General features: G+C 33.9%; 1 protein-coding gene across 5 annotated transcripts in view; it reads left to right on the forward strand.

Annotated features, from left to right (window-relative positions):
• Nucleotides 1-1,369, forward strand: part of LOC132714717 (probable serine/threonine-protein kinase roco8) — a 31,847-nt gene extending 30,478 nt beyond the window's left edge. For all 5 annotated transcript variants that reach the window (XM_060697628.1, XM_060697629.1, XM_060697631.1 and 2 more), the window contains exons 12-13: nucleotides 858-943; nucleotides 1,247-1,369. In XM_060697628.1, coding sequence (XP_060553611.1) covers nucleotides 858-943; nucleotides 1,247-1,330 — 170 coding nt within the window. In that variant the 3' untranslated portion in view covers nucleotides 1,331-1,369. The remainder of the gene's footprint in view (nucleotides 1-857; nucleotides 944-1,246) is intronic.
• The last annotated feature ends 23,159 nt before the right edge of the window (nucleotides 1,370-24,528 follow it).

Here is a 24,528-nt window from a genome sequence, read left to right on the forward strand (position 1 = left end):
TGTTTTTAGCTCGACTATTCGATAAGAATAAGTAGAGCTATTGTAGACACCCGAGCGTCGGCGTCGGCGTAACCACTTTTGTTAAAGTTTTTGTAATTGTTCAAATATTTTCAAAGTCCATTGACATATGGCTTTGAAACTTTGCACACTTGTTCACCATCATGACCCCAAACCTGTAGACAGGAGGAGGTAACTCTATCAAGCATTTTGACAGGATTATGCCCCTTTTTCGACTTAGAATTTACGTTAAAGTTTTTGTAATAGTTCAAATATTTTCAAGTCCATTGACATATGGCTTTGAAACTTTGCACACTTGTTCACCATCATGACCCCAACCTGTAAACAGGAGGAGGTAACTGTATCAAGCATTTTTTTTTTACTATCAAGCACTAAGAATAGTCGAGCGTTGCTGTCCTACCGACAGCTCTTGTTTTTATTGGTTTATTTGCAAACTTTAACAAAAGAATATTTTAGGTAAACCAGACAAACATTATTGAATTTCTGTTAAGTTTTCATAATTTTGTTACTTATTAAAGGATCAGATTTAAACGTTGACAAAACAACACTTGTGACATAATGAACATGTTGAATAATTAAGATATGACCTTGACCTTTATATGGCTTTGTCAAATGATTGAATTCTGCTTATTTTTTCAGAACATTGTCATTAATTATTCATACTAAGACAAAACAAGAAGCGTGACTAGACAGAAATATTGCAATAAAAAACAAAAAAACCCATAAAAACTTTGCCTAAACTGTTTATATGTTGGCTTTTAGAAAAATAAGAAATAGTAAAGCATGGCCATATGCCTGGTGGTGGCTCTTGTTGATGCGTTCTTTCTGTATTTTTACAGACAATCCGGACATATTTGGCATCCCTGTGGCTGTGAAGAAGATAAATACAAAGGGTGATTCGAAAATTGAAAGTCAAGTCAGAAGGGTAATTTCATTATTATTTTTTAGCATAACTAATAATTTACATGTACAGTTTATGTAATTAACTTTAAGAAAATATTTAACCGATATCAGATTCAATACTGTACTGTTAGTTGCAGTCTGTTGAGTAATGCAACAATTTTCATGCATTACAGTTTCAGCTGTTTAAGGCCATATGAAAGTTTTCACAACTTACTTTTCGTTTCGATAACAAGTGGCTAAAATAATTAAACTTGTTGAAAAAATTGTTGACATAACATGTTTACTAAAGAAGGTTGAAACTGATTATCGGAATTTTTCATTTTAGGAGAAAATTGCGTGCAGACTGATGAACCCATTTATACTCCCTCTCTTAGCTGTTTTTGAGAAGTCAAATGAGTCAAATAAGTAAGCTATAATTTGTTAAATGTTTGTTGATGTTTTGCTCTGACATCGCCTTCGAGTATGCAATAGCGGTATCATAATAATATATGTCATTACATCTAATTATACTGTTTGTCCAGACTTGTGTCAAGATTTTTGTGCCCCCACTTTAGGGGAGGGCATTTAGATTTACATCACTATATACAGGGGTCACTAAGACAGTCTTTACTTAAGAAATAAGAATGTTGATCAGTGTGTGCAGTTGAGCACTTTTGGATTTATTATGTTTTGATAGAGTTGTTGCCCTTGACTTAGTAAAAATTTGCAATTTTCAAATTTTGTTGCACGTAGCTCAAAAAATATTTGACCTAGGGTCATGAAACTTTACAGAAATGATGCTGAGCATGTGAAATTGTGCACCTGGGGTCTAACTTGTGTTTTTTTCTGTTTTGTCAAAGTCATTGCCCTTGCTTTAGTAAAAACTTGCAATTTTCAACTTTTGTCTCACGAAGCTCAAATTTTTTTTTACCCAGGGTCATGCAACTTTACAGGATTGTTAATCTGCATGTGTAGTTGTGCACCTGGGTATTTTCGTGTGGATTTATTCAGTATTCGTAGAGTAAATGTCCTTGATTTAGTAAAAAATTGCAATTTTCAACTTGTGTTGCACATAACTCAAAAATTGCTTGACTAACAGTCATGAAACTTCATAAGAATGTTGTTCAGTATGTGTAGTTGTGCACCTTGGGTCTTGCTTGTGGATTTATTTTGTTTTGTGAGAGCCGTTGCCCTTGACTTAGTAAAAATTTGCTATTTTCAACTTGTGTTGCATGTAGCTCAAAAATTATTTGACACTTTACAGGAATGTTGATGAGCATGTATAGTTGTGCAATTGAGTATTTTTGTGTGGTTGTAGAGTTATTGTCCGACTTTGTAAAAATTTGCGTTTTTTAAATTTTGTTGCATGTAGCTCCAAAAGTATATGACCTCGATTCATGAAAATTTGCATAATTGTTGATCAGCATGTTAAGTTGTGCACCTGGGTGTTTCCCTTTTGGATTATTTCTGTTTTGCTTTTTCAGAATTATTGTTATTGACTTGATTAATTTTTTCAATTTTCTATTCTGTTCTATTGGTGTTGTGTGCACCTCAAAACCTAAAGTCATGAAATTTTACAGGAGTGTTGGTCAGCATGTGTAGTTGTTTACCTGTTGGTTCGCTTGTGAATTAATCCAGTATTTCTAGGGTTATTGCCCTAGATTTAGTAAAGTCCTTTCCATTATGTTGTGTTATTTGTTCTTTGAGTGCTTGAGTATTAACCAACTTTACAGACATAATCATCAACATCGCTTTGAAAATCTGCACCTGGGGTTTTGCATGTGGATTATTTTTAGTTTTGCTAGAATTATTGCTCTGGATTTGTATATATTTGCAAGTTTCAACTTGTTCATGCATAGCTAATACATTTGACCTGTAGGCCTTAAAGTTTACAAGATTGTTGGTCAGTACGTGTGCTTATGTACCTTGGTGTTTGCTTGTGGTTTAATTCAGTGTTTGTTATGCTCTTGCCTTTTACTAAGTAAAATATTTTAAGTTTTCAACTCTTGGCACATGTAGCCCAAACAATATTTGACTTAGAGTCATAAGATTGACAAAACAGTGATGAATAGGTGCACCTGTGTCCTAGGGACACATTGCTATTTACATTTTTAATTGTCTTACTTTGGAGATAAAAAGATAAAACACTTTTTATGCTCCCCCATAGTCGCCGCTTAGCCCAAATGTATTTAACCTACAGTCAGGAAATTTTACAGAAATGTTTGTCAGCATTGGTGGTTGCTTATCTGGAGATTTGCTTGTGTATTTATTCAGTATTTCTAGAGTTATTGCCCTTGACTAAATTATAGTCTGCACTTTTCCACTTTTGTTGCAAGTAGCCCAGAAACTATTTTACCTAGAGTACTGAACTTTACATAATTGTTAATTGTCATGTCAGTTGTATCTCAGGGAGTTTTCTTGTGGATTTATTCTGTATTTATAGAGTAATTGCCCATTCAAAGTTAAAATTAGTATATTTGAACTTGGATCGCTCATAGTTTTAACTCCTTTTGACCGAAGGTCATGAAACTTTACAGCAATGTTGGTGAGCCTGTGTTCGTAGTTGTTCTCCTGGGGTATTTGCTTGAGTATTTACTCAGATTTGTAGAATAATTGACTGTAACTTGATAACAACTGTTCAAAAATGTCGTGTCATGATTGTGTAGATCTAAAATTGCTTTAGCTATAATCAACAACCTTTACATGAATACTGATTAGCTTTTAAAGCTGTCTACCTAGAGCAGAATATTGATAGTTGTAAGTTGAATATCAGCCTCATACATTAATTTCTATTTTAAGATAAGATCTGGTCACGAATTTCATGAAACATTTACAGCCTGAATTTCTCTTCACATGGTATTCGTGATCAGGGGAAAAGCCTGAAACTTGGTCGATATCCAAAAACGGAGCAAACAAGTCCATTCCAAAACAATAGCATTTAAGGACATTGGCTTCTATTTAACAAAATGAAATAACAAAAGAAATTGCCCCTTTCAGTGGCAAGTCTGTCCACCAGTATGAGGTTGGATATATCTTAAGTTCTTTTTGTGGTTTTATATTTTACACACTTGCATCTCAATTCAAACTACATGATATTGGCAAGTACTGTTACATGAACACTGGCTGTCGTTTTTAGCTAGACTATTCGATAAGAATAAGTAGAGCTATTGTAGTCACCCGAGCGTCGGTGTCCGTGTCCGCGTCGGCGTAACCACTTATGTTAAAGTTTTTGTAATACCTCAAATATTTTCAAAGTCCATTGACATATGGCTTTGAAATTTGCACACTTGTTCATCATCATGACCCCAATCTGTAGACAGGAGGAGATAACTGTATCAAGCATTTTGACAGAATTATGTCCATTTTTCGACTTAGAATTTACGTTAAAGTTTTTGTAATACCTCAAATATTTTCAAAGTCTATTGACAAATGGCTTTGCACACTTTTTCACCATCATTACCCCAACCTGTAAACAGGAGGAGGTAACTGTATCAAGCATTTTTTTTCTATCAAGCACTAAGAATAGTCGAGCGTTGCTGTCCTACCGACAGCTCTTGTTCAAGTTATTGCCCTTTTCAGCACATTAACATGAACAGGGTTACCCTTTACCAGCAAATTGGATATATCTTAAGCTTTATCTTAGAATCTATACTTAAGGCTTCATAATTTTTACACTTACTTTTCGGTACAAAGTACATGATATTGCAAAGTTAACCATCCATATTTCCCAGTTGTTTCCTTTTAATCACTTTCAAAATAGTCCTTCGAACGGCAAGTTGGATTTATCCTTAAATTTTTCCAATAACTTATATCTTCCATATCTTTAAGGTGATTACCTTTAAAGCTGCAAGCCACCAGATGAGTCAAAATATTTCAAGAATATAAAACTTGAGATATAATTATGTTCTAAGATATTTAGAAATGTAAAAAGTTTTAAGATTCAAGTAAAATTTATTTGTTATGAATAATTAAGGACTGTTTTTGCAGTATTAATCACCTTATTTCTACTGCGTTACTAATAGAGTAAGAGCTTTGCTCATTTTGCCGTTGCTATGAATATTGGATGTTCTACTCTTGTGATATTTGACACATTAGACAACGTTTTCAAGCAACAAGACGTACAGAAGATCGGCCTCATGGTTGACTTCAGCGTATCAAGACGCGTCCTTAAAAATTCTGGAAACAAAGTGATCCCTCGGAAGCATTAATCACAACAAAATTACAAGAGAATTGCAGACTCGGTTTGATTGAGTCTGTACATGAGGGATAATGGAAATGTGCAACATCCCTCATGCCCCCTAGCACCGGCTTGAGCGGTACTCAATTCTCAACACTTAATAGTGCTGGCATCAATGATCCCGAAGGACCAGAAAATATAACAACACTGAAGTGAAGTACGGGGCAACTTTTTACAGCTGCCACACAGCACTTGACACCTGCTGTTGTGAAGTATAAAAATTCTGGAAACAAAGTGATCCCTCGGAAGCATTAATCACAACAAAATTACAAGAGAATTGCAGACTCGGTTTGATTGAGTCTGTACATGAGGGATAATGGAAATGTGCAACATCCCTCACGCCCCCTAGCACCGGCTTGAGCGGTACTCAATTCCCAACACTTAATAGTGCTGGCATCAATGAACCCGAAGAAACATTGAAAAACCGTATATTCAGAAATTGCATCCAACTACAACAGCTACTGCTGCTAACACCCCTTGTACACATATTAACCGTATATCTGCCCAAACTGTGCGCAATCACTTGCGCAAGATTGGGCTACAAGGACGTTCAACATATACATTGGTTGTGTTTTGAGGTGGTGTAATCGCTTAAATAGTGTTAATTGGACACATATACACCAACGCTGACTTACAACGATGGAATAATGTTCTTTTCTCTGACAAGTTGAGGTTTTCCATTCAATGAGCTGATGACAGGGTTCGTGTATACCTTTGGAGAAATAAACTGTATGCCGACTGCTGCCGACTTGATCGAAAACGTTTTGGGGTAGGAATTCTGTCTTGGTCTGGCAGGTATTGCACATAGCTTTCGCACTAATCTCGCCGTTATCGAAGGGAATTTGAATGCCAACCGCTACTGAGATGAAATTCTTGCAAGGCATGTTATCCCACTGTTTCAAATATTTTCAATATCACTCTTTTAAACATGATTATGTCACAAGCCATACAGCTAGGGACACTGTGAATTTCCTCAGGGGGCAAAAAGCATTGCATTTAGTAATGACTGGCCTTCCAAAAACCCTGATCAACACCTTTGGGATAATTTTGACCAGCATTTTAAACGTTGTCCTTTTCCACCGTCAAATGACATTCAGCTTGAATAGAGAGTAATAAAGAATCCTTCAATAACGCACAAAACAACAAAATTGAAAATATTGCAGGCTCGGGTTGATTGAGCCTATTCATGAACGTTAATAGAAAGTGCAAGCTACCGTCAATGCGCCCTTGCACTGGCTCAAAAATTATTAATATGAAATGGTAGAATTTGGAATTTTGAAACATCCTCAGACGTGTTCTTTAAGCCTTAATTCAAGACTGGGACAACATTCCACAGCAGGAATTGATACGCTCCAGGCGCCCAGGATGCCAGGAAGATTTTCATGCTGAAGATGGCCATACCCGATTTTAATTTGTGGTTTTGTTGGGTGACCTCTTCTGCATTTTAAGTACATTTCACTACTTCTAAATTTAAAACTCTTAGCAATATTTTTTCCACAAATAATCACAATAAAATACTTAAAATATTTCAATACAATTATAATTACAATTATATTTATAGATATACTTTTATTCCGAATTTCATTTCTGCACTTAAATACAGGTGAAGTTTCTTTTTTATGCCCCCGAAGGGAGGCATATAAAAAATTGCACAATCTGTCTGTCTGTCTGTGCATCCCCACTTTATTCGTGTCTGATTTGTAACTTTGTGATACAGTGTGGGATTTTGAAATAGCTTGGCACAAATGTTTACCATATCAAGACGATGTGTTGTGTCCAAGAACCACGCCCCTATCTCAAAGGTCACTTAGATTTTGAAGTTTCATATTATCACAAATAGAGTTTATAGGTACACACGTTCATTTCAGGACTGTAACTTTGTCATGCATTGAAGGATTTCACAATTACCTGGCATAAATGTCTACCACATCAAGGCGACGTGTTGCGTCCAAGAATTACGTCCCTACCACAAAGGTCAAGGTCACACTACCATTTTGAAGTTCACCTTATTACAATTAAGAGTTAATAGATAGACACGATCGTGTCCGAGCTGTAACTTTGTCATGCATTAAAGGATTGTACTATAACTTGGCATGAATGCCTACCATATCAAGACAAGACAATGTTTCGCGTCCAAGAATCACATACCTACCTCAAAGGTCAGGGTCACAATAACATTTTATAGGTACACACATTTGTATCCGGACTGTAACTTTGTCATGCATCAAAGGATTTTCGAATAACTTTGCATAAATGTCAACCGCATCAAGACGATGTGTTGCGTCCAGGAATCATATACCTACCTCAAAGGTCAAGGACACACTACCATTTTGAAGTTCACTTTATCACAATTAGAGTTTATAGATACACACATTGGTGTCCGGACTGTAACTTTGTCATGCATTGAAAACTACAATAACTATGCATAAATGTCAACCACATTAAGACGACATGTCGATACCCTTCCTGTCTTCAAGGCCAAGGTCACATTTATAGTTTGAAGGTACTCATTTTCTTAAGTAGAGGTTAAAGTCCCGACTGTAACTTTGTCATGCATGGATTTTTAAATAACTTGGCACAAATGTCTACTACATCAAGACGGTGTGTTGTGGCTAAGGCTTATGTCCGTCTGTCCGTTCTCACTTACACAACAATTATGTCCAGACTATAACTTTGTCCTGCACTGAGGGATTTTGAAATAACTCTGCACAAATGTCATTCACATGACAATATTGTGTCGCGTCCAAGAACCACGTCCCTTTTCAAAGGTCAACATCACACTTTTATTCTGAAGATTCAAGCTTTCACATTTAGAAATTATAGGACATTTGTGTCCGGACTATATTTTTGTCATGCATGGAAGGATTTTAAAATATCTTGGCACAAATGTCTACCACATCAGGATGACGTGTTGTGTGAAAGACTCATGTTCCTACCTCCAAGGTCAAGGTCGCTCTAATAGTTTGAAGGTATTTATGATTATAAGATAAGTTTGAAGGTACATGTTAGTTTCCGTCTGTAACATTGTCATGCATTGAAGGATTATAAAATAATTTTGCATAAGTGTCTACCACATCAAGATGTTGTGTCGCAGCGTGTTAAGTTTGCTATAAATAGCACTTCATTTCACAAGAACAATATTAAGCAATTAGTTATTTTCATTCTCTATTCTTTTCGTAATACCTGCATGCTTAAGAAACCTTTTTGGGGACATTTGTCACTTGTGTGACAGCTGCAATTAGTTATTTTCATTCTCTATTCTTTTCGTAATACCTGCATGCTTAAGAACCCTTTTTGGGACATTTGTCACTTGTGTGACAGCTTTTCTTGTTTGTTCGTATATAACAGACAATTAATCAAAATAAATACAAATACCAGGACAAAAACACATTATATATGGGATATTTGTAGTAAAATGAATATCGAGCACATGACAATTGCCATCCCAAATATCTTGGAAATTTAGCAAAAGGGAAGGTACAATCATTTCTAATTTAAGATATTGGTCACCTTATTTCATTTGGGCTAACCCCCTAAGATCAAGGTCAAGGTAACTGTGACTTAAAATAGAAAAACTGTTTCCGGTAGAAATAAGATAGTTCAATAAAAATAGGTATTGAGCAAGCCTATATGAAGACCTGGTTATCCCCTGCCGATGAAAACGGGAGGGGGACAATTATTTTGGCGTTGTATGTCCATCCGTCCGAATTTCGTTTCCGCACTAGTTCTCTGCAACTACTTGCTGGAATTCAACAAAACAATATGGGAATCATCAATGTCATCGGATTGTTCCGGTCAGACCTTTAACTCAGAGTCATGCCCCTTGATTAGTCATGCAGTATTCATATAGAGCAAATATCGTTTCCGCGCTATTTCTCTGCAAGTACTGGCTGGAATTCAACAAAACTTTATGGGAATGCACATAGCGTTGCCTTGTTCCAGTCAGACACTTTAACTCAGCGTTATGGCCCTTGATAAGTTATGCAGTATGCTTAAGAACAATATTTTGTCTGTGCTACTTCTCTGCAACTACTGGCTTGAATTCAAGGCAACTTTATGGGAACTTTCAATACAAAGAGGACATGGGCATATCGTTTTATTCCAGTCAGAGACTTTAATTCAGAGTTATGGCCCTTGATTAGTTATGCAGTTTGCTTATAGAGCAATATTCGTTTCGACTTTACTGCTCTTCAAATATGAGCTGGAATTCAACAAAACTTTATGGGAATCATCAATATCAAAAGGACATGCGCATATTGTCAGGTTGTTCCAGCCAGACCCTTAAACTTAGAGTTATGGCCCTTGATTAGTCATGCAGTATGCATATAGAGCAAAAATCGTTTCCGCGCTACTTCTCTGCAACTACTAGCTGGAATTCAACAAAACTGTATGGAAACCTTGAATACTAAGAGGAGATGCATATCATGGCCTTGTTGCAGTCAGACACTTTAACTCACAGGTATGGCCCTTGATTAGTTATGCAGTATGCATACAGAACAATATTCGTGTCCGCGCTACTCCTCTGCAACTACTGGCTGGAATTCAATGAAACTTTATGGGAACCTGTAATACCAAGAGGAGATGCGCATATCGTGGCCTTGTCCCGGTCAGACATTTTAACTCAGAGTTATGACCCTTGATTAGTTATGCAGTATGTATAGAGAACATTATTCGTTTCCGCGTTACTTCTAGGCAACTACTGGCTGAATTTCAATGAATACTTTATGGAACCATTCAATACCAAGAGGAGATGCACATATCGTTGCCTTGTTCTGGTCAGACACTGAAACTCAGAGTTATGGCCCTTTATTAGTTATGAAGTATGCATATAGAGCAAAAATTGTTTTCGTACTACTTCTCGGCAACTATTCGCTGGAATATAATGAAACTTTATGGGAATCATCAATATCAGGAGGACATGTGCATATCGTCGGCTTGTTACGGTCAGACCCTTTAACTCAGAGTTATGGCCCTTGTTTAGTTATGCAGTATACATAAGAGCAACAATCGTTTCCACACTTCTTCTCTGCAACTACTGGCTGGAATTCAACGAAACTTTATGGGAACCTTCTATATTAAGAGGAAATGGGCGAATCGTCACCTTGTTCCGGTCAGACACTTTAACTTAGAGTTATGGCCCTTGCTTAGTTATGCAGTATGCATATAGCGCAAACTTTATGGGAACCTTCAATACCAAGAAGATATCCGCATATCATCGCCTTGTTCCGGTTAGACACTTTAACTAAAAGTTATGGCCCTTGATTTGTTATGCAGTATGCATATATAGCAATAATTGCTTTGGCGCTACTTCTCTGCAACTACAGGCTGGGATTCAACTAAAATTTATTCGAACCATTAATACCAAGAGGAGATGTGCATATTGTTGCCTTGTTCTTTTTTGGGAATTAAAACATGGTCGGCTACTGACGGAAAGGGCTGGCTTTATAATAAAGTAAGCAGTGATAAAAAGCCGATAATTTAATTAACATTTGTAATGAAAGGTATCAGTCATAAATGAGAGTCAATATCCTCCTTTATATCTTTATTTAAGGATGACTGATGCCTGGAACATACATAATAATATATACATAAACAACATGATTAGTAAGTTCTGACTAGACCCTTCATTACAGAGTTTTTACCATTACTTAGTTATGTAGTATGCATATAGAGCAATGTTGGTATTTCTTTGCAACTAGTGTACTGATTTTAACAAAACCTTTTTTGCAAACATGGAAACAAAATAGCAATTAACATCTCATTTGCATGTCCAGATGTAACTATTTAACGCATAGCTATGGCTCTGTTATTGCCCTGAATATTTATCATGTAAAAGAATATTACTGTTTATGCCATGATAAATATATAAATAAATCCTTATGTCTTCAGTTGTTGTGTTAGTAATAACCAGTACTTGGCGGGGGATATAAATTCAACGATTTTGCTTGTTGGTATTGCATTTGGACTCCCTTGGATCAAGGTCTAGGTCACCGAAAATCAAAATGGTTTTCAGATAATAACTAGAGTTAGGAATGAGCTATTGTAACCAAACTTGGTATATAGTAAGCTTATATGAAGACCCAGGTTGTTATTGCCTTTGGACACTCTAAGGTCAACGTCACAGTTACTAAAATAGAAAAATGGTTTCCAGACAATAACTAGAGTTAGGAATGAGACATTGTTATCAAACTTGGTATGTAGTAAGCTGATATGAGAACCCAGATTGTTATCGCCCTCAGGTCAAGGTCACTGTTACTAAAAGCTTATATGAAGACCTTGGCTTTAATTTTGCTTTTAGACCCCCCCCCATTATTTAAAAATCATTTGAACACAGTTGATACTTCATGAAATATAGGTCTAGTTCAAATTTTGCTTCTGACCATTTTGTTTTCCAAAAGTCAAGATTGCTGGTTGGGGTATCAATCACCTTTATTTATAGTTTTAGTTGATAAACTGGAGGGTACACTTTCAGCCCATGTTTCCTTAAAATTTGACAGTAGAGGTTGTGTAGAGGTTTTCTTTCTCAATTTCTACAATGTGTCATCTGGGATCAAGAACTAGGTTTAAAGCATGTTTACATTCTAGAGGTTAGAACGATTGCTTCTATGCTTCGTAATTCAGTTTCAGACAATTGGTTCATCAAGGGTAAAAGCATGATTAAACGGCCCTATATGGAAAAACCTAGATTACACTTAGATAGGCAATATTTTCAGCCCAAATATCCTAGAAATATGTCAGAAAGGTTGTTATGTTTATTTCTATCTCAACTTTAATTACGGGTAATTTGGGGTTAAAATCTAAATTCAGAGTCCAAGTATGCCAAAACATACATGTAACAACAAAAATGTTTTGATACTATAAATCGAATTATACTGGCAGCTCAAGTTTGAATATTGGTTATCTGGGGTCAAAAGCTAAGTCACACAGCCCTACTAGACCTTTCTATTTGAAACAGACTTCGTAAACGGACTTCGTAATACGGAATAATTTCGGGGATTTACTCAAAACATAAATGCGCGGAAAATAAAATAATCAGTACGTTAAAACTGTATTACAGTAGTCATTGTACATGTATATTCTTTAAATAGTATTTCTATCAACATATTAAAGAAGAAGAGAATATAACCATAACTTGTTATAAAGACAAAAAAACAAAACAAAAAAAAAACAATACAAGTTTCCCAATTTATGTATTTATGTATTCTTTGTTGTAATGCTAATTAATTTTTCAACCAATGACCAACATGCCATTAAGTTTTGAGTGTTGTGAAAGCAAGACTAAAGGTAAATGTCATTACTGCTGTCCCTGCTGACGCCGAGTTCACAGAGTAGTTTTTGATTTCTTTTAGGGGGGGGGGGTGGGGGGAATCTCCTGTAGAGAGCCTGGTTTTCTCTTATTTGATTTACAAGGGAATGCTTATTCCTCCTGCGATGCGCCGGTCGATTACGTTGACCTGCTGCAACATTTGATACACCCGGCACTCGTCGTATGTATATTTGTATAAATATCACTGTTACTAAGTATTTATTAAATGTAGTAAAGCTTTAGCGTTAGAATTATACAATAATAGTACATATGTTATACCGACATACATTTAACCCTAGGTACTCAAAAATTGCCGATTTTCTTACAGTTATACCTTTGAGTGGGAAAACCTGACTATTACTATTATACAGTGTCGTCACTTTTCGCTGCAACACTATTTGCATTGTATTAAGATTTTTAGAATGAACGGTGGTAGGCGAAGGCTAACTTTTAGCATCACTTCCTGATTTAGTTCAATCCCCGCCAGATGCTTCAGAATATATCAACCGTACATGGTTATGTTTAGTTGCCGTAATGATGCCACCTCTAGACTCTGTACTAGATATTCGCAACCGTTTATTTTCAAATGATTCGAATATATATTCCGTAGGAAACTTTTTTTTCAAATTTTCTCAGAAAATGTGTACAATTTCTATAAAATAACTGGTAAAACATCAGAAACATTAATATAAACATTACATTACTTAGAATAACAGTGGTCAGTAAATATAATTTTATTATTTGTGATATGGATACGATGTTACCCATCCCTACTTCCCACCATGTTCAGTGTGTGCACCAGGTATGTACATATTGAAATTCACACATTTATACTACATTTTACACAACATTTGCGAATTACATCACTTGACCAACCATATATCAGTGTCTTAGTAAACGTGTTACCAGGGAAATACTGTATCCTGCCGTTGGTGCAATAAATGAAACATCACAAAAATTAGTGCGACCAATTGATAAGCCACAAGAACATGTATTGTCTCTATTGTGTTGATGGTTTAAAGAAATACTATAAGTAGCATATGCATGTAAAAAAACCGCTGTATTACAGTTTAAGCATAATATTTTTATCATTTATATTTTGAGAAAATCTCCAAATTTATTCCGTATTAAAAAATCCGTTTACGAAGTTTATTTAAGATAGAAAGGTCTACTATGGCAAAGCTTGTTTACATTTGCACTGTTTTAGATGCAGATATGAATGTTATGTTATAAGTGTAGGGTTAAGATTATATCTGTTTTTCAATTATAGTTAACAATATTTATTGATTCTTGTCATTTATAGATATCAGGTGAGTGATAACTTTGTTGAAGAAGATTCTGGGCTGGGAGAATTTGTATTTACCAAAGACATTCTTGATTTTTAGCTCAAATGAGCACAACATGCTCATGGGGAGCTATTGTGATCCCCCACCTTCTGTCAGCCGTCGTCGTGTGTCGTCAACAATTTCTTTAAACAACATCTCTTCAAAAACCAATGACTGCAGAGTAACCTAAACTTTACTGGAATGATTCTTGGGTGGTCCCCTGCCAAAGTTGTTATAATGGTTCCGGTCTGTTGCATAAGTAGGTCACGGGGCCTTTGGTAGTTTAGCGCGGAGGAAGGTAGTCAAGTACTGGTGTAACTCTCCAGGAACGATGGTTAGGAAACTACCCGCATGTATGACTGAAATAATGTTGGGAAAAGGCGTAAAATGACACAAACAAACACAAAAAGGTCACGGGGCTAGAAAAGGAGATTAAAAAATGCAAACTTTAATAATCTTCTTGCCTGAATATTCAAGGCCTAGAGCTTAGATATTTGGTATATAATATCACCTATAGGTCTTCTACCAAAGTTGTTCAAATTATAACCCTGGGATCAAAACTGGCGCCGTCCCGGGGGTCATAGGTTTTCCTTATATGTATATAGTAAAAACTTAAAAAATATTCTTGTTTGAAGGTACAATGCTAAGAGCTTAGACATTTGGTATATAATATCATCTATAGATTTGGTATATAATATCAACTATAGGTCTTCTGCCAAAGTTGTTCAAATTATAGCCCTGTGGGCAAAATTGGCCCCCCCAGCGGGTCATAGGTTTTCCTTATATGTATATAGTAAAAAATTTAAAAAAAATCTCCTCTGAATTGACAAAGGTTAGAGGTAAGATATTTTGTATGAAGCATTGTGTAGTAGAACTCTACCATGATAGTTCAAATTATAGCCCTAGGGTCAAAATTGGCCCCGCCCCGGGGTCATAGGTTTTCCTTATATGTATATAGTAAACACTTAAAAAATCTTCTTGTCTGAAGGTACAAAGCTTAGAGCTTAGATATTTGGTATGTAATATCACCTATAGGTACTCTACCAATGTTGTTCAAATTATAGCCCTGAGGTCAAAATTTGCCCCACCCCAGGGGGTCATAGGTTTTATATATATATATATATATATATATATATATATATATTATATATATATATACGGACATTGAGCATAATCCGTACAATCTGGCAGTGAATAAATGACATTTATTAAAGGGAGGTAATAAAATTCACAAGTTAATGATTTTATGGCCACAAATTGTATGGTAATTAACAATTTTTACTTAATAAATATTGCTAAATAAACGAACAATTGGAATGAATAAAATCGCAATCATTTCTTTCATAATTAAAAATGAAGAGATTGTAATAAATATGAAGTACTTGTATATATATACCTTGTTAAATGATTTTTAACAATGAGCATTTAGCTGTGGTTTTAATAACTTGATTAAAAGTTTTTCTTTTTCTTCTCTAAAATTATCACTTTCGATTAATATCTTATATAGAGGGAAAATGCTAAATTTACCTCCTGAACAATTATGTAAATGTTTATTTACTTGTAACATTCTGAGTTCTTCAGTGTTTGTTTGTTGCCTATGTAAAGTCATACGTTTACATAATTCATTTTTTGTTTGGCCAATATAAAAACTGTTTACAGTTGTCACAAATTATTGAATATATCACATTTTTTGAAACACAGTTCATACTTTGTTTTATCTTAAATGTCTTACTGTTACAAATTGTATTTCATTTCCTTCTATTAGAGAAGGACATGTCTTACACCTACTCCTGTTGCATTTAGAAACTGTTGTTACAGTATTATTTGTCATGTCGAACTTTGAAGAGGTTAAGATGTTTTGAAGATTTTTTGCTTGTCTTTTACTGTTTATAATGCGCTTCGTTTCTAAAACACTGTTCATCTTTTCACTTTTTCGTAACACATTCTCACAAGATCGAATTGCTTGGGAAATATTGGTATTTTTGGGATTAAATGTTGTTACACATGGGATAACGTTGTACTTGTTGTTAGCTGTTATGTTTTCTTCAGTTTTGATGGGACCTTTCAATTTGGCTTTAGATATTCCGTATGTAATAATTTCATCTGGGTAATTCTGATTTTTTAAGTCTTGTAGTTAGTTCTGAGAGGCGCTTTTCTTGCAGTGTTTCTCCTCTTACTATAGTTATGATTCTTGACGCAAGGTTGAAAGGAATGTTTAACTTTGTATGTTTCGGATGACACGATTTTAAAGTTGAGGTAGTTGTATGTGTCCGTCGGTTTACTGTAGATATCTGTTGTTATATGTGTTCCAGATTTCATAACTAATACATCTAAAAATGGCATGCTCGTTTCACTTTTATTCATCGTAAATTGAATACAGGGGTGTAAATTGTTTTATTTCTCTTAATAAATCATCTGTGTTGATATTTTTCCCGACTATTAAAAAACAATCATCCAAAAATCTCTTCCAGTTCATTTTAATGTAGTTTTGAAAAGTCGTTTCCATGTATTGTTGATATTCTTTCGTAGAATGTTTTCTCTAGATATCAAGTACCAAAGTAGCATACGTTGGGGCGACTTTAGTACCATAGCTGTTCCCCTTTATTCTGGATATAATATTTGCCGTCAAAATAAAATACGTTATTCTTTAGGATAAGTTTGCAGTGATTTCAATATAAATTGGTGTTGGAATCTTGTATCTATTTTATCGGGAAAATTTTCTATCCAGTGTTGAATTGCCTGTAAGCCCAGATCATGTGGAATGTTTGTATACAAATTTACGACATCAAAGGTAACTAAAATGGAATCTTCTTCTACATTTTCCGGCAAGTAATTCAGGAAATCTAAGTCATCTCTAATGAAACTTGGAACTTGTCTGCATAATGGTTTTAATATGAGGTCTAAAAAGTGGCTAAGTCTCTGTGTAACACTGTTAGGTCCCCTACAATAGGCCTAAACTTTAAATCATCTGGTGCAGAAACTTTAATGTATTCAGATTTATTATTATTTAATTGCCTCTTCAATTTTCCTACTTTTGTGAATTTTAGGTAATCCATAAAAAAAGCTGGTTTGAACTTTCAAAATTAGTCAAATATGTAGATTCCTCCTTTACCAAATCCTTTACCGTGTTTATTTACAATATCATTTAATTCTTTCCGTGTCCTTAAATCTGCGTTTATATCTGTCTCTGAATAGTAACTTTTCATCACTCAACATTTTTCAAAATGTGATCTCTATAGTAGTTATTGTCCATACAAACTACAGCACCGCCCTTTATCTGCTTTCTTTTATGATTAATGATTTTTTTGATAATATACTTTTCAATGCTGATCTGTCTTTCTTCATTAAATTAGAATGAACATCAGATTTATTTTCAAGTGGGATTTCCTTTAATGATTCAATGGCCCTCTTCTAAAAAAGATATCTTTACTTTTAGGAGGTTTCCATCCAGTTTTATTTCGTACTAAGGGTATATCGTTTCTACCATTATCTTTATCATCTTCATGGAAAAACTCACTAAGCCTTAATCTTCGACAAAATTCTTTTATATCAGTTTGTAATTCTGTTTTATTTTCCATTGGAGTAGGAGTAAACTTAAGCCCCTTGCTAAGTAATTTTACTTCACTTTCTGATAATTCTATAGTGGAAGAAAGATTTATTACCTTTGGGTGTATTTCTGAGCTTTTAGTAGTATCTATGTTATTTAAAAATAGATCCATGGTTTACATCACTTCCTTCCGAAACGTTTCTTCGCTGTTCACAAGTTTGTTTACATTTGCATTCCCTCCTCCATCTTTGACGAATGGAGTTAGTCCTAAAAAAGACTTCCTTGCATTTTTTCCAATATACGTTGTTCCATTTTCTGTATAAGGTCTTGATGGTAGATTTTGACGGTTATTGTATCGATATTGATATCCATTTGTTTCATTTCCTCTATTATAATGACCATATCCCCTCTGAGTGTTGTTTCTTCTGCCATCATTGTAGCTATTAAATTGTTTATATCTTCTTTCGTGGGCCTTCACTGCTGAACTAGTATTTATTGATCTATTTGTATTTTCAGGTCGGATGATTGTTGAAAATCTAGTTTGTTGAATTCTTTCATTTCTATTATTTCTTTCTTGCTTTTTTTTTTTTTTGTTTCTTTGCCTATCTTCTGTTAGAAATATATCGTTACCATACTTGATTTCATAATCATTTAACCAACCTTTTTTCTTTTCCCAATATTCAATGACTTTTCTTCTTCATTCTTACATTCATTGGTCCACATTTGTTGAAGTTTTTCACATATTTCTCCATTTGACTTCTTTTTTGAAGATAACGATCATCTCCTTGTCTATTTCATCAAATGTATCTTTGTATCTTTTTTGCTTTATTTTTCATTATTTTTGATTTCAGATTCGAACAATCGTACAGCTGTATCTCTTCTTATTTCTTTGTCATCTGCATGTTCATTTGCGATAAGCTTTGGTCGATATTTTCTTGGTAGAATAGGTATTGTCTTGCACTTCCAACTATCGTAGATATCTGCCGTGTTTTGAAATTTTATATTGTTCCAATATGCTTGTTAGTCCCCTACCGGTTTACCGGAGGGGACTTTAGGTTTACCCTCCGTCCGTCTGTCCGTCTGTCCGTCCGTCCGTCCGTCAGTCCGTCTGTCCGTCCGTCAGTCCGTCCGTCCACAAAACTGGATCCCGCGATAACACAAAAACTACTGAAAATATTTTAATGAAACTTGATATATGGATAGATGGCAGTATGGAGATTATGCACGTCTTTTTCTTTTCTTCCTATGTTGAAAATTCTGGTTGCTATGGCAACAAATAGACTGAAAATATGGCAAATTTTACACATAACCTGGATCCCACAATAACGCAAAAAGTACTGAAAATATTTTTATGAAACTTGATATATGGATAGATGGCAGTATGGAGATTATGCACGTCTTTTTCTTTTCTTCCTATGTTGAAAATTCTGGTTGCCTATGGCAACAAATAGATTGAAAATATGGCAAATTTTACACATAACCTGGATCCAGTGATAACACAAAAAGTACTGAAAATATGTTTATGAAACTTGACATATGGGTATATGGCAGTATGGAAATTATGCACATCCTTTTCTTATCTTCCTATGTTGAAAATTCTGGTTGCTATGGCAACAAATAGACTGAATTTCAAGATTTCTGATTCTAGTTTTTAAGTTTTTTCACTATAAGTTTCTTTATTTCTTAAGGTATTTTCTTCAAACTTTAAACATAAGTTGCTTTGTAATCAACCACATCATATGTGACAAGGTTTACAACTCTAGCACAAAATTTATCAGAATTACCTCCCTTTTGAACTTAAAATTTTCATGAAAAAACATTGTTTTGTTTTTTTTAAAACTTCTTTTTCTGAATGTATCTACTTCAAACTTCATATAAATGTTTCTTATTATCACTCAACATTTGTGATGGTCCCAATACTCTAGCAAGACTATTTCCAGAATTATGCCCCTTTGACTAGATTTTTTTTTGAGAAAATTGGTAATTTTTACTCCACTTCTTCAATCATGATAGGATTTTAAAAATGATATATTTTGATAACAGGGATGTTTAAAAAATAACATAAAAACTGTTTCCTGTGATCACTTTTAAAGAACTTTTTCAACAAATTTACTTAAAATAGGAACATAAGTGAATGGCAAATGGCCCTTCAGAATGTTGCTTGGGCTCTTACCGGTAGGGGACTTATGGATTGCTTGCAATACTATGATAATTGCTTGTTTTCTTTCATTAAGTGAGGTTTTCCATAGTTTTATCATAGATTTTCTTATTTTCCAGGATTGACTACTAATACTTGTGTCATCTGGTATGAATTCATCATTTATTTGAGTTACTGTGAGATGTGACATATCTTCATCTAAATCTCCTGACAATTCTGATAACCGTTTTTCTATAGCCATGGACAGCTTTTTCAGCACTTCTTTTGTTTCCACCTTTTTGTAACATCAATGAGTTCACATAGTGTAATATTTATTTAATCTCTAGCTTACTTTGATAACTCTTCTAGGATGTGCGTTTCCATAATTTGTTCTTAGTGTTTGCCGTGTGCTCTTTTTCTGGAGTTTGATTACGAAATTCAAATCAAAGATCTCCTTCGTTGTTATTTCTTCCTTACACAAGTGTAAAATATTAAAACTTTGATGAATGTTCCTTTGTGCAGTGTTGAAATATATAAAATTATAATGTTTAAGAAAATAAAAAACTCTATTATGTAAAATCGGTAGCGCTTTCAATGCTTTCTTTGCATATCTGTCAGCCGAAACTTTAATAAACATATAAACAAATGACGTAACGTCATGAAAAAAGCGGGAACGTTAAATGATAACGTATTTCCCGGCAAACACAATATGGTTATTTATACTGAAAATAGAGAATACGGACATTGAGGCATAATCCGTACAAATCTGGCAGTGAATAAATGACATTTATTAAAGGGAGGTAATAAAATTCACAAGTTAATGATTTTATGGCCACAAATTGTATGGTAATTAACAATTTTTACTTAATAAATATTGCTAAATAAACGAACAATTGGACTGAATAAAATCGCAATCATTTCTTTCATAATTAAAAATGAAGAGATTGTAATAAATATGAAAGTACTTGTATATTATATACCTTGTTAAATGATTTTTAACAATGAGCATTTAAGCTGTGGTTTTAAATAACTTGATTTAAAAGTTTTTTCTTTTTCTTCTCTAAAATTATCACTTTCGATTAATATCTTATATAGAGGGAAAATGCTAAATTTACCTCCTGAACAATTATGTAAATGTTTATTTACTTGTAACAATTCTGAGTTCTTCAGTGTTTGTTTGTTGCCTATGTAAAGTCATACGCTTACATAATTCATTTTTTGTTTGGCCAATATAAAACTGTTTACAGTTGTCACAAATTATTGAATATATCACATTTTTTGAAACACAGTTCATACTTTGTTTTATCTTAAATGTCTTACTGTTACAAAATTGTATTTCATTTCCTTCTATTGTACGGATTATGCTCAATGTCCGTATTCTCTATTTTTCAGTATAAATAACCATATTGTGTTTGCCGGGAAATACGTTATCATTTAACGTTCCCGCTTTTTTTCATGACGTTACGTCATTTGTTTATATGTTTATTAAAGTTTCGGCTGAAGATATGCAAAGAAAGCATTGAAAGCGCTACCGATTTTACATATAGAGTTTGTTATTTCTTAAACATTATAATTTTATATATTTCAACACTGCACAAGGAACATTCATCACGTTTTAATATTTTACACTTGTGTAAGGAAGAAATAACAACGAAGGAGATCTTTGATTTGATTTCGTATCAACTCCAGAAAAAGAGCACACGGCAAACACTAGAACAATTATGGAAACGCACATCCTAGAAGAGTTATCAAGTAAGCTAGAGATTATAAATATTACACTATGTGAACTCATTGATGTTACAAAAGGTGGAAACAAAGAAGTGCTGAAAGCTGTCCATGGTATAGAAAAACGGTTATCAGAATTGTCAGGAGATTTAGATGAAGATATGTCACATCTCACAGTAACTCAAATAAATGATGAATTCATACCAGATGACACAAGTATTAGTAGTCAATCCTGGAAAATAAGAAAATCTATGATAAAACTATGGAAAACCTCACTTAATGAAAGAAAACAAGCATATTGGAACAATATAAAATTTCAAAACACGGCAGATATCTACGATAGTTGGAAGTGCAAGACAATACCTATTCTACCAAGAAAATATCGACCAAAGCTTATCGCAAATGAACATGCAGATGACAAAGAAATAAGAAGAGATACAGCTGTACGATTGTTCGAATCTGAAATCAAAATAATGAAAAATAAAGCAAAAAGATACAAAGATACATTTGATGAAATAGACAAGGAGATGATCGTTATCTTCAAAAAGAAGTCAAATGGAGAAATATGTGAAAAACTTCAACAAATGTGGACCAATGAATGTAAGAATGAAGAAGAAAAGTCATTGAATATTTGGGAAAAGAAAAAAGGTTGGTTAAATGATTATGAAATCAAGTATGGTAACGATATATTTCTAACAGAAGATAGGCAAAGAAACAAAAAAGAAAAAAAGCAAGAAAGAAATAATAGAAATGAAAGAATTCAACAAACTAGATTTTCAACAATCATCCGACCTGAAAATACAAATAGATCAATAAATACTAGTTCAGCAGTGAAGGCCCACGAAAGAAAGATATGAACAATTTAATAGCTACAATGATGGCAGAAGAAACAGCACTCAGAGGGGATATGGTCATTATAATAGAGGAAATGAAACAAATGGATATCAATATCGATACAATAACCGTCAAAATCTACCATCAAGACCTTATACAGAAAATGGAACAACGTATATTGGAAAAAATGCAAGAAAGTCTTTTTTAGGACTAACTCCATTCGTCAAAGATGGAGGAGGGAATGCAAATGTAAACAAACTTGTGAACAGCGAAGAAAACGTTTCGGAAGGAAGTGATGTAAACCAAGGATCTATTTTAAATAACATAGATACTACTAAAAGCTCAGAAATACACCCAAAGGTAATAAATCTTTCTTCCACTATAGAATTATCAGAAAGTGAAGTAAAAATTACTTAGCAAGGGGCTTAAGTTTACTCCTACTCCAATGGAAAATAAAACAGAATTACAAACTGATATAAAAGAATTTTGTCGAAGATTAAGGCTTAGTGAGTTTTTCCATGAAGATGATAAAGATAATGGTAGAAACGATTTACCCTTAGTACGAAATAAAACTAGATGGAAACCTCCTAAAAGTAAAGATATCTTTTTAGAAGAGGCCATTGAATCATTAAAGGAAATCCCACTTGAAAATAAATCTGATGTTCATTCTAATTTAATGAAGAAAGATAGATCAGCATTGAAAAGTATATTATTCAAAAAAATCATTAATCATAAAAGAAGCAGATAAAGGCGGTGCTGTAGTTTGTATGGACAATAACTACTATAGAGATCACATTTTGAAAATGTTGAGTGATGAAAGTTTACTATTCAGAGACAGATATAAACGCAGATTTAAGGACACGGAAAGAATTAAATGATATTGTAAATAAACACGGTAAAGGATTGGTAAAGGAGGAATCTACATATTTGACTAATTTTGAAAGTTCAACCAGCTTTTTTTATGGATTACCTAAAATTCACAAAAGTAGGAAAATTGAAGAGGCAATTAATAATAATAAATCTGAATACATTAAAGTTTCTGCACCAGATGATTTAAAGTTTAGGCCTATTGTAGGGGACCTAACAGTGTTACACAGAGACTTAGCCACTTTTTAGACCTCATATTAAAACCATTATGCAGACAAGTTCCAAGTTTCATTAGAGATGACTTAGATTTCCTGAATTACTTGCCGGAAAATGTAGAAGAAGATTCCATTTTAGTTACCTTTGATGTCGTAAATTTGTATACAAACATTCCACATGATCTGGGCTTACAGGCAATTCAACACTGGATAGAAAAATTTTCCCGATAAAATAGATACAAGATTCCAACACCAATTTATATTGAAATCACTGCAACTTATCCTAAAGAATAACGTATTTTATTTTTTGACGGCAAATATTATATCCAGAATAAAGGAACAGCTATGGGTACTAAAGTCGCCCCAACGTATGCTACTTTGGTACTTGGATATCTAGAGAAAACATTCTACGAAAGAATATCAACAATACATGGAAACGACTTTTCAAACTACATTAAAATGAACTGGAAGAGATTTTTGGATGATTGTTTTTTTTAATAGTCGGGAAAAAAATATCAACACAGATGATTTATTAAGAAAATAAACAATTTACACCCCTGTATTCAATTTACGATGAATAAAAGTGAAACGAGCATGCCATTTTTAGATGTATTAGTTATGAAATCTGGAACACATATAACAACAGATATCTACAGTAAACCGACGGACACATACAACTACCTCAACTTTAAATCGTGTCATCCGAAACATACAAAGTTAAACATTCCTTTCAACCTTGCGTCAAGAATCATAACTATAGTAAGAGGAGAAACACTGCAAGAAAAGCGCCTCTCAGAACTAACTACAAGACTTAAAAATCAGAATTACCCAGATGAAATTATTACATACGGAATATCTAAAGCCAAATTGAAAGGTCCCATCAAAACTGAAGAAAACATAACAGCTAACAACAAGTACAACGTATCCCATGTGTAAACAACATTTAATCCCAAAAATACCAATATTTCCCAAGCAATTCGATCTTGTGAGAATGTGTTACGAAAAAGTGAAAAGCATGAACAGTGTTTTTAGAAACGAAGCGCATTATAAACAGTAAAAGACAAGCAAAAAATCTTCAAAACATCTTAACCTCTTCAAAGTTCGACATGACAAATAATACTGTAACAACAGTTTCTAAATGCAACAGGAGTAGGTGTAAGACATGTCCTTCTCTAATAGAAGGAAATGAAATACAATTTTGTAACAGTAAGACATTTAAGATAAAACAAAGTATGAACTGTGTTTCAAAAAATGTGATATATTCAATAATTTGTGACAACTGTAAACAGTTTTATATTGGCCAAACAAAAAATGAATTATGTAAACGTATGACTTTACATAGGCAACAAACAAACACTGAAGAACTCAGAATTTACAAGTAAATAAACATTTACATAATTGTTCAGGAGGTAAATTTAGCATTTTCCCTCTATAT

This window comes from Ruditapes philippinarum, unplaced genomic scaffold (genome assembly GCF_026571515.1).
Source record: "Ruditapes philippinarum isolate M1 unplaced genomic scaffold, ASM2657151v2 ctg3580_1_1_1_1, whole genome shotgun sequence".
Lineage (NCBI taxonomy): Eukaryota > Metazoa > Mollusca > Bivalvia > Venerida > Veneridae > Ruditapes > Ruditapes philippinarum.